This window comes from Ictidomys tridecemlineatus, chromosome 10 (assembly GCF_052094955.1).
Source record: "Ictidomys tridecemlineatus isolate mIctTri1 chromosome 10, mIctTri1.hap1, whole genome shotgun sequence".
Taxonomy (NCBI): Eukaryota; Metazoa; Chordata; class Mammalia; order Rodentia; family Sciuridae; genus Ictidomys; species Ictidomys tridecemlineatus.
This window is the reverse complement of record NC_135486.1, coordinates 117602085-117617049: the sequence shown is the minus strand read 5'-3', so window position 1 is coordinate 117617049 and position 14965 is coordinate 117602085. Positions and strand designations below refer to the sequence as shown.

Here is a 14965-nt window from a genome sequence, read left to right as displayed (position 1 = left end):
TTTCTGGTCTCTGTTCTCTCCTTGATAGATAAAAAGTTGCCCATCTCTGTTCCCAAGAAACAGTAACTTGCCATCTGCAAAATCAGGTGATGTTTGCTATGCCATTCACAAGGTCTAAACCCGCCCCTAATAGACGGCCATGATTCTGGCCTATAAAAGGTAATGCTCAAGGGGGAGTTGCTGCTGCTCTCCCTCTCCTGCCGCTCTCCCTCTCTCCCTCTTCTGCCACTCTCCCTTGCTTGCTGCTTCTCTCTCTTTCTCCCTCTCTGGGTAGAGCAGCCTGTCAGGGGCCTGACAATAAATCTGCTGATGCCTCTGTCCTCGGTGTGCCTGTAATCACTCCTGTGCCAGTTTGTTTCACCCTCACCTGCAGTCCAGGGCTCTCGGTCTTGTGCCCACTTTTCTCAGCAAGTACCTTCCCCTGTCTGCTCTCCTCACGTGGACATTCAAGCAATGGAACACTTGTAGGTCTCTACCACCTGCCAGATATGCTGGAGGCTAAGAAAGTCAAGGCCTCTACCTCTAAGGACTCACCTGGAGAGCATCAGAAAGGTAAGCAGATGCATGACAGTGCTGAGGGCAAGGGGAGGGGGAGAGGGCCCAGCAAGGTGAGATAAAGGCCAGAGAGTAAGATCTTTGTATGTCAGGCTGCATACTTTGATTTTTGTTATCAACGAAGAGCTATCATCAAAACTCTGTTTTTCGAAGAGAGCAGAAGAAGGAGGCAAGGAAAATGGTCAGAGGGAAAGTCCCAGTGGGGGCTGGGGATGTAGGTCAGTGTGGTCAGTGGTGGAGTGCTTGCCTAGCACAGGCAAGACCCTGGGTTCCACCTAGGAACAAAAATAGAAACAGGGTGTGGTACCCTCACCTATGATCCCAGCTACTTAGGAGGCTGAGGCAAGAGGATCTCAGGTTCAAACCCAGCCTCAGCAACTTAGGGAAGTCCTGTCTCAAAATAAAAAGGGCTGAGGATATAGCTTAGTGGTAAAGCGCTCCTGGGTTCAATCCCTGGTACAAATGCAAAACCATAAGTTCAAATGGGAGATGAGGAGACCTGAGCTCTGGCCCCGACCCCTTCTTTCCCTAATCTTAGGGCACATTTTAGGAATTAATTAAATGTTATCTAATACGGAACTCTTCACATAGATCTCTAGTATAGCTCTTACCACACTGTAAAGTAATGGCTGCTTTTCTTACTTTTCCTTCCCATAGAGTTCACATGCTTTTGACCCCACGTAACTCGACCTAACCCAATGCCTGGTACGTGGGACTCAGTCACTCCATCTTTATTGAATGTATAAATATGCTCTTGTCTCCAATGTAGGTGTCACCTGCCCAACCAGAAAACAGTCTTTAGAGATAGCAAAACTGCTTATCCTTCTGTGCTACTGTCTGGCATGGTGACGATGACAGTGCCTTCTCAGTGAGCAGCCAGTGAGCTCAATATGGCTGGAAAGTGCTTCGGGAGGTTGGCCTTGACTCGTATGTGCAGAAAGGACTGGCCATGGCCGGAGTGTCACGGCTCCCCTGGAAGCTCAACAGCTTCCACACCTACGAGTGATAATCGTTCTCCACGACAGTAACGCTGAGGATACCTCGCCGATGGCCTTGATCTTTAAGAGGCAGGTCCTCATGCTGGTGCTGTCTGCTTTCTCCAGGGCTTCCTCTTCCTCCAGGGAGGCCAGATAGGCAAGAGCCTCCCTGCCGTACTGCTTACAGGCCTCAGTGAGAGCTGGAGAGGCAAGGGACAGTGACTCACAGCCCCTGCTGGCCCTCTTCCAGGGGTGGCCCCTCTTCCCCAGTACTCACAGTCAGCGGGCTCGGGCGGGGCCCTGAGGCTGGTGGTGCTGCCGTGGGCCAGGGTCTCACTGGTCAAGTGGGCCAGCAGGGTCACTGAGTGCAGAAGCCCACCAATATCTGCAGAGGAGAGAAGAAGGGTCCCTCAGTCAGGTCCAGGTGTCCTATTCAGACCTGCTTCCTCCCTGCTTTTCTTTTTTAACCTGTGACTTATTTCTTTTTAAAATTTATTTATATATGGCAGGGGAATGCATCACAATTCTTATTCACCCTTCCTGCTTTCGAGTCACACAGCACCACGTCTGACCACTCTGAGCCCAGCCTGGCTGCCCCTAACGACAGAGCCCATTCTTTGGCCTTCTTACCTTCTGGGCAGGCCAGATACTGGCCCCGGCTCTTTTCCAGTTGCTCAATGCAGCTGAACATGGACTTGACCTTGGCAAGAAGGTGATCTGTGAGAGGGAAGACAGGGCAGTCAGGACCAGCATTCTGAGGAGGTGTCCCCATGCAGCCACATCCTGCTTCATGAGTGCATGATAGACGGCTGACCCAGCCCCACAGGAACTGCCCTAGGGCATGGGAAGGAAGGTGGTGGCTCCGTGCGTGGCCTTCCTCCTGCACTTCAAGAGCTGCACTGCTGTACCTGTCTGGTGCCATAGCCAAGAGCCAGGACACCCCACTGCGGCCTGGCTCCACCTCGCCCCTCTCCACGGCCCACCATGGGCATCCGGGCTCTCCTGTGAGGTCCTTCAAGGACCTCTGCGTCTGGCGGTGTTGAGCCTGACCTTGGCTTTCTGGTGGTTCTGCCTTCCTGCTCTGCACCCCACAGTCATTCCCATAGCTGCACCTCTGGCCACAGAGCTCAGGACACCACGCAGCTCCAAGGCACAACAGTGGCTCTCTCACATGTCCAGGTGTGGCTCCTGACCCTGCTCCCCCATCAGCTGGTCGGTGCCTCATCTGAACATGAAGTCTCAGGGCCCCTTAGGGCCCAGGCTGGGTGGAGGCTCACTGGAGCTTTGAGTGGGGCCTGGCACAGGCAGTGCCCAGAACTGGCCAGTGGTCTCTTGGCACTGTGTCCCTGCCCAATGCTCTCCACTACTCCAGGTCTCTCCTTTCCAGCCCTAGCTCCCATCATCTCTCAGTCACCTGTTTCCTGCATCTCCTGTGAGCTCTTCCTGCCCTGTGCGTCACCCGCCAGGGCCTTCCCACCTGATGACAAACCAGCACCAGAGGCTCCCGCCCTCCTCTGCCTGTCTTTCAGGACCTCCTCAGTCTGCCAACATGTCCCTTTGGATTAAAAATGAGATCTGTTCTTGGCTGCGTCCGTGGTCTGACAAATTTCCAGTGCTTGGGGGCTCTTCCACCTACTAGGGACAGAACCCCTGTGTCCTCCAGGGGAGGTCTCCTGAGGCTTGGGACGCTGTTGAACTTGCATGTTCTCAGGACTCACCTACCTGTGCAGTGGGCTCTGTTCATTCTGGGATCATGATGGATTTTAATTTTTCTTTATCTTTTGGTACCAAGGATTAAATCCAGGGTGCTTAACCACTGAGCAACACTCCCAGCCATATATATATATATGTTGTTGTTGTTTTGAGATATGGTCTCACTAAGTTGCTGAGGATGGCTTTGAAATTGTGATCCTCTGCCTCAGCCTCCCAAGCCTCTGGGGTTACAGATGTGCCCCGTGCCCAGCTTGGATTTTTATTGCTATGCCACAGCCTGCTTCATGGCCCTCCCACCCCCATGGAGCCTTCAAGATGATGAGCAGCTTTCTCTTTAGAGACACAGGCTGCTGGGTCTCCTTTTATGCCTTAAAGCAAAAACCCTGGACCCAGGTACGGTGGCACACACACAGCGGTGGGAGGCTGAGGCAGGGATCACAAGTTCAAAGCTGGCCTCAGTAATTTAGTGAGACCATCTTTAAATATATAAAAAAGGGTCGGGGACGTAGGCCAGTGGTTGAGTGCTCCTGGGTCAATCCCTGGACCTCTACCTCCCCACCAAACCCCGACCCTGATTATCTCAGCATTCTGCTCAGAGTGACACACTGACTGCTGCCCATGCCCTGTGCCCAGAGCTTCCGACCTAACTGACCTGAATGAGGCCTGGGCATCCCCGAGACTCTGACGTGCAGCTGGGCTGAGAACCCTGAGCTATGTTTCACATGGGATTTGGTGCCAACAGATAGCACCAGGCCATGCAGACGCAGCACCGCGGGCAGGGCAGGGGTAAGAGTACCTGCGGATCCAGCGCAGCTGATGAGCGTGGGCTCCTCCATCTGGCTCAGAGCCTCCTGGATCACCAGATCCGCAGCCTTCCTAGACCCCACCAGAAGCCTCTTCTGCTGGTCCTTAGCAAGCTGGCCCATAGATTCCTACAAGTGGCCCAGGAATGTGAGAGTCAGCCATGGACCCCACGAGAGCCCCAAGTATCATCTGCCTGGGACCTTGCTGGGATCCTGGCCTCTCAGCTCAGGTGGTCACTAGTGGGGTCCAGGCCAGTTGGCTCAACACAGAGACCGCTTGAACCATGGCCACAGGAGACTGCTGGGCAGTCCCTGAGACCCTTGAACCATGGCCACAGGAGACTACTGGGCAGTCCCTGAGACCCACTCTCCACTCTTGGGGGAGAAGGCCCAGTGCGTCCTTTCTCATAGGACAGAGGGCACTGTGGGCTTGCTCTTTGGCTGGCACCAGGCACCGTGCCTACCAAAAGCCTCCGGACCCTTCCTCAGAGGCCCATGGTGTGAGTTGGTGGTTGCTCAGCCCTGGTGGGTGTCCACGACGTGCCTGTGTACTGGCCAGTTTGAGCTGTGTGCCTTCCAGTTGTTCTCGAAGGGTTACTAATTCCTCTTCCTGAAGAGCCACGGTGCTGGCCAAGCTGCCCCGCTCCTCCTCTAGTTCAGCGACCTTCATTGTCCATTTTGCTTCTGACTGCAATGGAGACCATGGGAAAAATTAAACCGTCCCCTTTCCCCAGGTCCAGACCCACCTCCTGGCCCCAAGGAGCAGGAATTGAGGTCTCTTCCACCTCACGCTCACTGCCCCCTGAATACACGCCAATCACAGATAGGCCAGCCTGGCCATGGGCAGGATGCTGGGGGCTCACCTCGGCAGAGGTGTCCAGGCTGCTGTGGAGGAGCTGCAGCTCCTGTCTGCTGGTGGTAAGTTCTTGCTTCAAACTCTCTAGAATGCCCTGCTGCTCTTGAGTCTGAAAGAGAAGCCAAACTGGAGGTCTCTGGGCTGGGTGACCGCTGGAGGGAACACAGTAAGGAAAGTCCCCTGAGCTATCAAGGCCAGACTGCCACTCTACTGTATGTAAGATAAAAAGTGCAGGGGAGGTGATACCTGAGACTGTACCCCTTCTGGCTAAGTCCTCAAAGGAGGCCTCCCGAGGATAATTTCCAAATGCCATACTTGAATCCACAACACTAATCAAAGTAAAACCAGACCTTAAATTGACACATCCCAACACCTGCTACAGCTGGCTACACATCTCGCCATCGCAAATCACCCCTTCCCTGGAATTCTTTCTGAGTGGTGTTTTTTAAAGAGTTGGCACTTTAGTAGGAATTCATGACTAACATGTTCAAAAAATGATTTAATAATCAAAAAATGAGAAAATAACCAAAGGCATCAAATAGTGAGGGGAGCATCGCTCGGTGACACTTCTTCCTCTAGGTGATGTGTTCTTTTGATTTGGATTACAGACACGTGCACAGGGTCCTCTAAGGCTCAGTGTCCAGTTTTGCTCATGTGACCTTACTCCACCCCAAGACCCAGCACAATGGAGTTCTCTTGCTGGCAAGACTGTGAGTGCATTCCTCCCCTGCTTTCCCTCCCTGGAACTCTCCTTGGGAAACTTCTACTGGGAAACCCCATTCGACTCGGGTCCCTTCATTACCTCCTGCTCCTAAACCACATGTGCACTGGTGACTGTGCCCCGATGTCCTGTGAGGTCTCCAAAGGCCCTCCCAGAGCCTCCATGGAGCGGATGACAGACGGCTTTGATCTGTGGTGGGCCTGAGGCCTCCCCTCCAACCGTCCCTGTGACCCCACCCCCGGGCATCTCTCCTCCACACACCTTCAGCTTGGCCTGGCTGCTCACACGCTCCATGGAATCTTCTAGCTCTTTTTTCTCTCGTTCCAAATCCACCTGGGCTTGTCTGGCCACAGACACCTGTTTGGTCACCTCTGCATTCTGTAAGGGAAGAACAGAGTCCTGAACTGGCGTCTCCTGAGCCTATGGGACATCTTGCATCCAGAACCAACAATCCCATTCGGACTGTGAGAGCTGGGTCTGGGTGTCATCTTCCCAGGCAGAGGGGGGTCAGAATCAAGCCACCACCTTCAGGTTCTGTCTCTCCAATGTTTACAAACATAACAGAAATGGGTAATTCTATGTGGGGCTGGCACCCAAGATGGAGCTCAAGGTACAGAGGCGAGGGGCCTTGAAAGGCTGGGGTTCCCCAGAGGAGGCAGCTCTGGGCCTGAAGAAGCCTGAGGCCTATGCTGCTGGCTCCCTGTGGGGCGGGCTGCACACGGGGAGCCAGCAGCTGGAGGGGTGAGGGTCCTACCTTCCGCAGCAGGTCGGCATGGTTCTGAACCAGCTCGCTGTACTTCTCCTTCAACTTGCTATACCGCTGCTCATTGGCCTGGGCCTTCCCTGCAGGGTCAAGGCTGAGGTGAGGCATCTGCCCTGCTGGGGCCCTCTGCCCTTGTTCCAAGTAACCTGGGGGCCCCAAGGAGGCTCCTTTTCCCCAGGAGCATAGACCTTCTTCTCCCTTAAAAATCCTACTTATATCAACTTCTTTGGAAAGCTGTCTTTAAAAAAAAAGAAATTCATGCCTCCTCAGTATTTCCGTGCCTGGGATCCACATCATCAGGGATCCTGGCTTATAGGATAGTTTTTCCTCAGGCCTCTGTCCTGTCTCCCCTCTCCCAGGGCATCCTCTGCATTCCCCGTCCTGTGGACCCAGAGGTGCCTCCTGTGGGGCACTTGCTGCCCCCGAACCTGCCCTCTGCTGGACCCTGGTTCCCAGTGAGCCTCGACCCTGTGCGCCCCACCCCGACCCGGGGCCCAGCCTGGACGGTCGCTCACTCTCGATTTCCGTCAGGCTCCGCTGGGCCTTCTCCGTGTCCTCCCGCTGCTTCCTGAGTTCGTCCAGCTCCGTCCGCAGGAACTCGCAGTTGTCAGCCGCCTGTCGCCCCAAGTGCTGCTGCTCGGCCAGCTCAGCCTCCAGCTCGCTGACGCGGCCCTTCAGCTGCAGCATGGCCCGCTGGCTCTGCGGGAGGGACCCGGGGGGGCCATCTGGTCACCACGCTTCCAACGGGCCGGGCATGCAGAGCAGGACATGCCCAGTTTCCAGCTCAGAGAAAACCAGGTGGGCCTCCTTATGGTGGGTTCCTCACCCACAGCTCCCACCAACCACAGAGGGAGGATGGTGTCCAACAGCTGAGCGTCTGCACCAAAGCGAGCTGGCCTCTCTCTTGTCATTATTCCCTAACGAGGCAGCCTAACAACTCTGGGAAGTACGTATGCTGGGGCTCCGCGGTGGGAGCGCCTGCCTGGCACAGGTGAGGCACTGGGTTTGATCCTCAGCACCACATAAAACAATAAATAAAATGAAGGTATTGTGTCCATCGACAACTAAAATTACTTAAAAAAAACTAGTATGCGGCATTATGTATTATAAGTAACAAGAAATGACTTAAAAAATAGGTGAGGATGCACGTGTTTTATGTAAAGCGACACCATTTCATATAAAGGATTTGAGCATCTACAGGCCTTAGTATCTGCTCACTGGTGCTTGGGAACCAGTGCGCCATGGATACTGAGGGAGGACCCCAGAGGCCTCGGTTTTCCTGAGCACCTGGCTCCCAAGGTCTCAAGAGAATTGAGCCTCTGGTCACCATGAGCCCAACAGGGCTAACCCCCGGCACTCTAACTAGGACAGAATTCCCCTGCCATTACCAGCTTCACCCATAGGACCTGGAAGGAGGAGGGAGATGCAGGGCCTGTCCCCTTGAATCAGTCTTCCGACCAGCTTTGGGGCAGGAATGCTGTAAACCAGGTCCACACACAGGCACCGAGAGTCCCAAACCAAGCTCTTCCTGGGCCATGTGAGAGGAACTGGAGCCAGGTGGTTACCATGGCTACCCCTGGGTTTCATGGGGACCCTGGTGCCTGTTTTATCCTCAGGGAGATGGGGCCGTCCAGGTGCGTTTGGCTTTGGCATTTCTACAAATTAACCTGCCTTAGGCTGTGGTCCAACTGGTATCGGGGGACACAGCTTTACGCTGCAATGCGTCATGTGATCAGGCCCAGTGCCTACCTCTACCTTCACGTTTTCCATCTGTGCTTTCAGCCCGCCGATCTCCCTATACAGGGCCTCGATCAGGTGGTCCCTGGGGAGAGAAGGAGGACAGTGCTTCTTTCCCTCTTTCCAAAACACCAGCTTGGAGATTGGTGTGAGGGGAGGGGTTAAAAGCTGGGGCTAATCCGGGAACATTTCCTCAACACTGCCCCTCACATAGTCGACCTTCTGCACCTGTGGGCTCATCCCAAGAATTCAACCAACTGCAGATTGGAAATATTTGAGGGGAAAAAAAACACCTGTGCTGAAGAGGTACAGATTTCTTCCTCTTCTCACTCTTCCCTAAACAATATGGTATGGCAGTGATGTCCCCAGCACGTACATTGTATCAGGTATTTTAAGTCATCCAGAGAGGATCTGTAGCACACAGGGGAAGTGTGTAGGTCCTATGCAATGACCACCCGATTTATGCAAGGGACTTTCGCATCTGCGGACCTTGGTATCAGCGTTATGCTAGGAGTCACCTTAGCCCAATGTAAAGCCCACAGGTGCAGTCAGTGATCTTCTGGGATTAAGGGTCAAGACATTCTTTCTCTAAGAGGCCTAAGGGTGAAGAATCCCTTGGGTTGGGTGCTGCGGATACAGCATGGCTCAACTTAGTCCCTGCATGATGAGCTGATAGTGGCTGGGACTCACTTCTCATCCTTGCTCATGCCATTCTGGCTGTTGAAATTGAAGGGATCGCTGCTGAAGGAGCTGCCAAAGATGTCGTCAAACTTGTTGTCAAATAAATTCTGCGGTGACCAAAAGGGAGGGGGAAGTCAGAGACCAGGAGACTCCCACGTGTGGGTCAATGGTCGGGACCTCCCCAGGAACCACAGAGCAGGCTAGCCTCCTGCTTGTATTCTGAGAAGGCTGAACAAAGGTGGGAACATCAGCCTCTGCCTGTAGTCCCAGGTACTCAGGAGGCCCAGGCAGGAGGATCGCTTGAGCTCAGGAGTTGGCCTCCAACCCATCTCAAAAATAAACAGGGTGGAGAGAGCCAGTGCTCTCTCCCACCCGCATCCCCACACTTGGGGGCAACAGGAAGGGCCAAGCTTGTCTCCCAAGGGTCCTCACCTGCTGGGAGGCATCCATGTCCATGAGGTCATCCTTTTCTAAGATGGGTTCACTGTCAGGGGACGAGCCCTCTGCGGGGATGACCACCACAGGGCTGATGTGTTCCGACAGGGCCGAGGCTCGCAGGAAGTTGGGTGGGTTCTGAAGAGGGAGACACACTTTCAGCCTGCGTTCACCTGACAGGCCCTGCCGGCTGCAGGAAGGACCGGGGGACCCCACAGTGCCAGGGTATGACAGGTGTGCTCACCTCTGGCAGCTGGGGGATCTGAATGAGCCGCTTGAAGTACTGGAGGTTGCTGGAGCGGTGGAAGAGATCTTTCAACCTGGAGGTGGAGAGGGCCTTAGGGGTTACTGGGTGTCCCTGCCAGCCCCGGGGAGGGGACAGGGCAGCGGCCCCCAGCTTCCCTACCCCTACACAGCTCAAGGGCACAGGCTGTCAAGGAGATGGTCTCTGTGGTGCCAGGAGTCAATTATGATGCTATGGACTAGGGTCATTTACAGCCGGTCCTCAGTTATCTGGTGGCGAGGAAAGAGCGATTTATATCTGACTAAGGGTAATATCTAAAGAAATTGGCCTATAATCCCAGCAGCTCAGGAGGCTGAGGCAGGAGCATCGTGAGTTCAAACCAAACATCATCAAAAGTGAGGTGCTAAGCAACTCAGTGAGACTCTGTCTCTAAATAAAATACAAAATAGGGCTGGAGATGTGGCTCAGTGGTCGAGTGCCCCTCAATTCAATCTCTGGTACCAGAAACAAATAAAGTGATTTTCTCGAAGGGTAAACCAACAAGCTACTGGGAAGGGAAAGCTACTACGAAGCTGCACCCTGTTTTTGAGCTATACGTTGTCTCCCTATTAGAGCAGAAGCTTCTAGAGGGCAGGGGCTGATCGCTACTGAGCTGCGTTTACCAAGGTCCCAGGCACAAAGGGATGTAAGTCTCGAAGAAAGAATGATCTGCCTGTACAGAGCCCTAATCTTGGAAGAACATGAACATGAAGAAACCAACTTATGACTTTTTGCAGTGCTGGAGTGGAACTGGGGGCCTCGCAACTGCCAAGCTCACGCTCAACCACTGAGCTCCGGCCCCAGCACTGGAAGCCAAGATTTCTTCCTTATTCTCAAATCTCTATTTTGAATCTAAATACTGAAGACTGAGAAACCTGACAGGGGAGAATGATATATACTGAGAGGAAAGGGTATTTCGGATCCTAGCATCTCTACCTAGCAGCAACACTCTTTCCCTGGCTCAGCTTCATGGACGAAAGCCCTGGGGTCTCATGACAGCCTTCCAGACCCCAAGACTTAGGTGTGTTCCTGTGACATTGCTGCTGCCTGTGTGTGGAAGAGGGGGCGTGGTGTCTATGCACGGGAGATGTTGTCATAAATTAGAAAAAAGCGGAAGGAAGTGAGGCCTGACCCATGTCCCCGTCTTTCTGGGCCGGAGCCAACAGTAATACTGACTACTGCTTTTGCAAGCTACCGGAATCTAACATTCCAGGAACTCGGCCCCAGTGCCTGTCTCCTAGGATTTCATAAGTCATTCATTACAGAATGTGTACTCAGTGTTCCCCAGTGGAACAGGGGAGCTGAGAGGTGACTGCAGCCCTGCACTTGGCCTTCAATTGCTCCTGGGGAGCCAGGAAGAGAAGCACAGCGTCAGGATGCAGGAGTCATGGTCACCGATGAAGAGGTGAACCAGAAAATGCGAGGACTGGCATTGACCATGCCAGGCCAGGGGACCCTTCTCAACTCCAGGGTCCTCCTGCCTCTGGACCCCCTTTCCCCTTTTCTTGGGATAATTACGTTAGGGATGAGCTGTACCTCTACATTAGTCACCAATTTTCGCCCCCAAATGCACCAGGGTAATTTACTCCTCAGCCAGACACGCTCCTCCTTTCCTAGACAAGCAGCTCAGGCATCTGGCTTCTTAGCTTGCAAATTCACCCCAGGATTTCTCGATACTCTGTGCTTGTTATGGATTAGATGTAAGGTGTCCCCCAAAAGCTCATGCGTGAGACAATGCGAGAAGGTTCCGAGGTGAAATGATTAGATCGTGAGAGTGGTGACCTCAGAGTGCGCTGGTCCCCTAGTGGAGAGTAACTGAGTGGTGGCTGTAGGCAGGTAGGCTGTGGCTAGAGGAGGTGGGTCACGGGGTGGGGGGTGGGGGGCCCTTTGGGTTTATATTTTGTCTGTGGTGAGGGGAGCGCTCTCTCTCTTTCTCTCTCTCTCTTTGCTTCCTAGTGCCACATCCCTAGCTGCTGTCCTTCACCACTCGTCCGCCATGACCATCTACCTCACCTCAGGCCCCAAAGAATGCCGTTGGCCATCTGTGGACAGAGGCCTCTGGAACCGTGAGCCTCCAAATAAACTCTTCTTCCTCTATTTGTTCTCCTCAGGTCTTTTGGTCACAACAGTGACAAAGCTGACTCAGATACTGTTTCCCGGTCTAGCACTGGTCAGGAACTGGGGACAGAGCGCTGGTGCAGAGGGTCCAAAAGGAGGGAAGCCACACCAAGAACTCGAGGGAAACAAAAGAGTGAGAACTTGGGGTGGGGAGAGGCTGGAAAAACAGGGTACAGGGAGGAAAGTCGGGAGTGAACGAGGGAGCGGGGGATGGCCTTCCTGAGGAGATGACAAAAGATGACCAGGAGCTCTGCAAGGAGAGGAAGCAAGCACTGAGGCCCTCACGGTCTTAGGAGCTGGGCGTGTCCCTAGGACTGTAGACCCAGAGGGGCCGGAGCAGTGAGGAATGGGGAGGAGGTCCAAGATGGCAGGCAGGGCTGGGTCTTGCACAGCCTTGCAGACCACAAAGAAGGATTCAGGCTGTACTCTAATGTAGGCAGAGCCATGGGAAGCTCTTGAGCAAGAGAGAAGTTGGACATACTGTTCCATCTGCTGGCGAGGCCTGGATTACAGAGGGGGGTGGAGTCTAGGGAGTCTGGTCAGGCCAGAGGGTCCTGGCGGGAGGCCCTGGTGGCTGATGCACTTGTGGATGGAGCTAGAAGTTATCTGTAGAGTGTCAGCAGAAGCCAACAGTGGACTGGACGTGGGGCAATGTTTTGTTTTGTTTTGTTTTTGAGAAAACCTTGAGTTCAGTTAAAGATTTAAGATTTAAATCTGGTATCTAGGTGTCACATCGAGTATGTGAGATTGGAATTTAGATCTAAGATACATGTGTTTAGGAGCTATCTGCGTAAAGGGGGTCAGAGCAGGTGACCTAAGGACAGGACAGAGAGATGGAGTCTTGGCATGGGGCAGGTGAATCTCCCTCTTCCAGGGGATTTACCAGGGTCCAGTAGGTGTGCTGCTGTCCTAGCTATTTCCTGTCATTTTATCTCCCTAGAACGCAAGCCCCACTGCCCCTCACGTATTTCACAGTGTGCACGTGCTCGGCCTGGATCCATCTTACAGCGGGGTTTGATTTGCCTCCACTCCTGTTATTAGAGCCACTTACTTTGTGAACTGCTCCATGAAGCGGTCTCGGTGGCCCTGCAGGGTGTCAGCTGGGAGACCTGGAGGAGAGTGGAAGGAGTGTAAGAGGGCAGGCAGGCCACATGGGCTCCAGATGGAAGGGTGGCTATCCTGGGGCCACTTCTGGTCTGTGACCAAGGGAGCCCCACAGGAGTGTGGGGACCCTCATCCTCCAAATCTTCCCACTTCCAATTTGGCCTAGAAGGATGAGCCATTCTGGGTCCAGTGTGAGGAGGCTGACCACAGAAGCAGCATTGACCTGGCCAAGCCCCAGGGTTGGACCAGGGCAGATATGGCACACACTTGATCACCAGTGTAACTTGTGTGACTCTGTACAAGCAGCTACCTCTCAGGGACAGCTTCCCCATCACAAAGCCACCTTCACCTTCAAGACTGTGGGAATCTGTGTGATTCAGCTACAGACCACAACTCGGTTTTCAGTCTATTTTTAAATCTCAATTTTAGTCATTTTTGAATGGGTGGGACATTCACTGGGTGTGAGCATATATCAGGCATGATCCATCGAGAAGACCAAAGCGGACAGTGCACAGAAAAGTCAGTCTGCCTCCATGGGCTTCCTCCCAAGAGCACTTGGTCCTAGGACCCCAGTCACATCATGGTAAAATAAAAATAAAATTAAAAATAAAAAGGAATTGAGGGTCATTCTCCAAAAAATCTCACTAGCACTCAACATGTCAAGGTCCTCAAAGACAAAGAGACTGAGAAATTATCACAGCTGAGAAAAGCCCCAGGACACTAGATGGCTCCGTGTTATGTAGTGTCCCAGATGGGAGTCCGGACCAGGAGAGGGACCCTGGGTACCAACTGGAAATCTGAGAAAGCATGACCTCAGTTAATAAGGTATTGATAGTGTTTCATGAGTTGTGACAGGTGCATCCCGCTAACATGGGGATAGCAGGGGAAGCTGGGTATGAGGTCAACGGGAATCCTCTATACTGTCTTGATGACTTTTCTAGAGTTCTAAGTAAACATGTCTTAGATTAAAGTATAGAGAAGTCAAGTGTCTGCAAGCTGAAAATCAGAAATGCAAAACGCTTCCAAAATGAAGTGACCTGAAATCCAAAGCCCTCTGAGGACCGCCGGGTCTCAGATCAAGGATGTTGGTAGTCCATGCCAATGTTCCAAAATCCGAGAAATTCCGAAACCTGAAACACTTCTGGATGGAGCATTCTGTATAAGGGATGCTCGATCTGTGTCTTCCCATGTCCCTACTTCTCTCCTCAGCCACCCAGCTCCCATGCACGTCCAAGTGGGTCTCACACATTGCCCTGCCTTTACAGATCTTTGAATCCCAATAATTACTTGCCTGTTCTCCTATCTCACCGCTCTATAAGAACCTCGTGAGGTTGTGTTGTGCGATGCGTTTTATAGCATCATAGAGACGATTAGCTCACGGGCGCTCGGCGCTGCAACGCAACATCTCCCTTCTCCTCTTGGGATTTGATTGACCCTGGGCTCCCTTCAGATTTGGTCCACAGCCTTTCTGATCCCAGAAGTGCAAATTTAATCTCCCTCCCAGGAAACCACCCTGAATTCCTCCACATGCTATTATTCTCTGACCCTGTCCTAACAATTGGACTCTGTGCTTGTTGGTGACCACAGTTAGGGAGCATCCTTGTCCCACACTTCTAAAATATGGTCTTTTGTGACATAAAACCCCAGGCCCATGACACTTTGCTGGTGTCCGTGCACATGGAGACTTTTCTTGGTTTTCCATCATGCACAGACTTTTTTATACAATCCTTCATGGTGGCCACCCTCCAGTGGGGCACGAGTGCCACAGGATTACATAGGGACCTGCATTTAATGGTGCAGATCTGAACCCTGCTGGAGACCCCCTAAAGCAGAATGAGCCTGGCACAGACACACAGTTTCAAACAAGAAACACACAGGGCGGGTGCAGCTTGGTGGTGGAACAAAAGCTCAGCATGTGAGAGGCCCTGGGTTCCATGGCCGTCACCGCAAACCAACCAGCAAACCAACCACCAGCACACAGAAGCATGGAGTCACAAGAACAGTAGCTTCCAAACTATGCTCTGCCAAGGGCATGCCAGGGATATGCAGCAGGCGAGGGACAGCCCTCCATTTAGGTGAGCAGCTCCGTTCTACATATTTCTGCATAAAATTCCATCTGTACAAAGGATGATGTCATTAATGGTTTGGACATTGCTTCCTTGGCTCATAAGGGCCAGAGATATGGTCCTTGTGTAGGTCCTAGAATACCTGATGTCCTT

At 52.9% G+C, this 14965-nt stretch overlaps 1 protein-coding gene across 9 annotated transcripts in view; it reads right to left on the bottom strand.

Annotated features, from left to right (window-relative positions):
* Positions 1-14965, bottom strand: part of Hip1 (huntingtin interacting protein 1) — a 132368-nt gene that overhangs the window by 13777 nt on the left and 103626 nt on the right. For 8 of the 9 annotated variants that reach the window (XM_078023877.1, XM_078023880.1, XM_021728583.3 and 5 more), the window contains 14 exons: positions 12694-12751; positions 9486-9561; positions 9239-9379; positions 8816-8913; positions 8138-8210; positions 6904-7087; positions 6380-6468; positions 5887-6003; positions 4912-5013; positions 4593-4736; positions 4042-4177; positions 2163-2249; positions 1810-1917; positions 1596-1732 (listed from right to left, as the gene is read on the bottom strand). In XM_078023877.1, coding sequence (XP_077880003.1) covers positions 1596-1732; positions 1810-1917; positions 2163-2249; positions 4042-4177; positions 4593-4736; positions 4912-5013; positions 5887-6003; positions 6380-6468; positions 6904-7087; positions 8138-8210; positions 8816-8913; positions 9239-9379; positions 9486-9561; positions 12694-12751 — 1550 coding nt within the window. The remainder of the gene's footprint in view (positions 1-1595; positions 1733-1809; positions 1918-2162; positions 2250-4041; positions 4178-4592; positions 4737-4911; positions 5014-5886; positions 6004-6379; positions 6469-6903; positions 7088-8137; positions 8211-8815; positions 8914-9238; positions 9380-9485; positions 9562-12693; positions 12752-14965) is intronic. The other variant, XM_078023878.1, reaches the window with a different exon arrangement.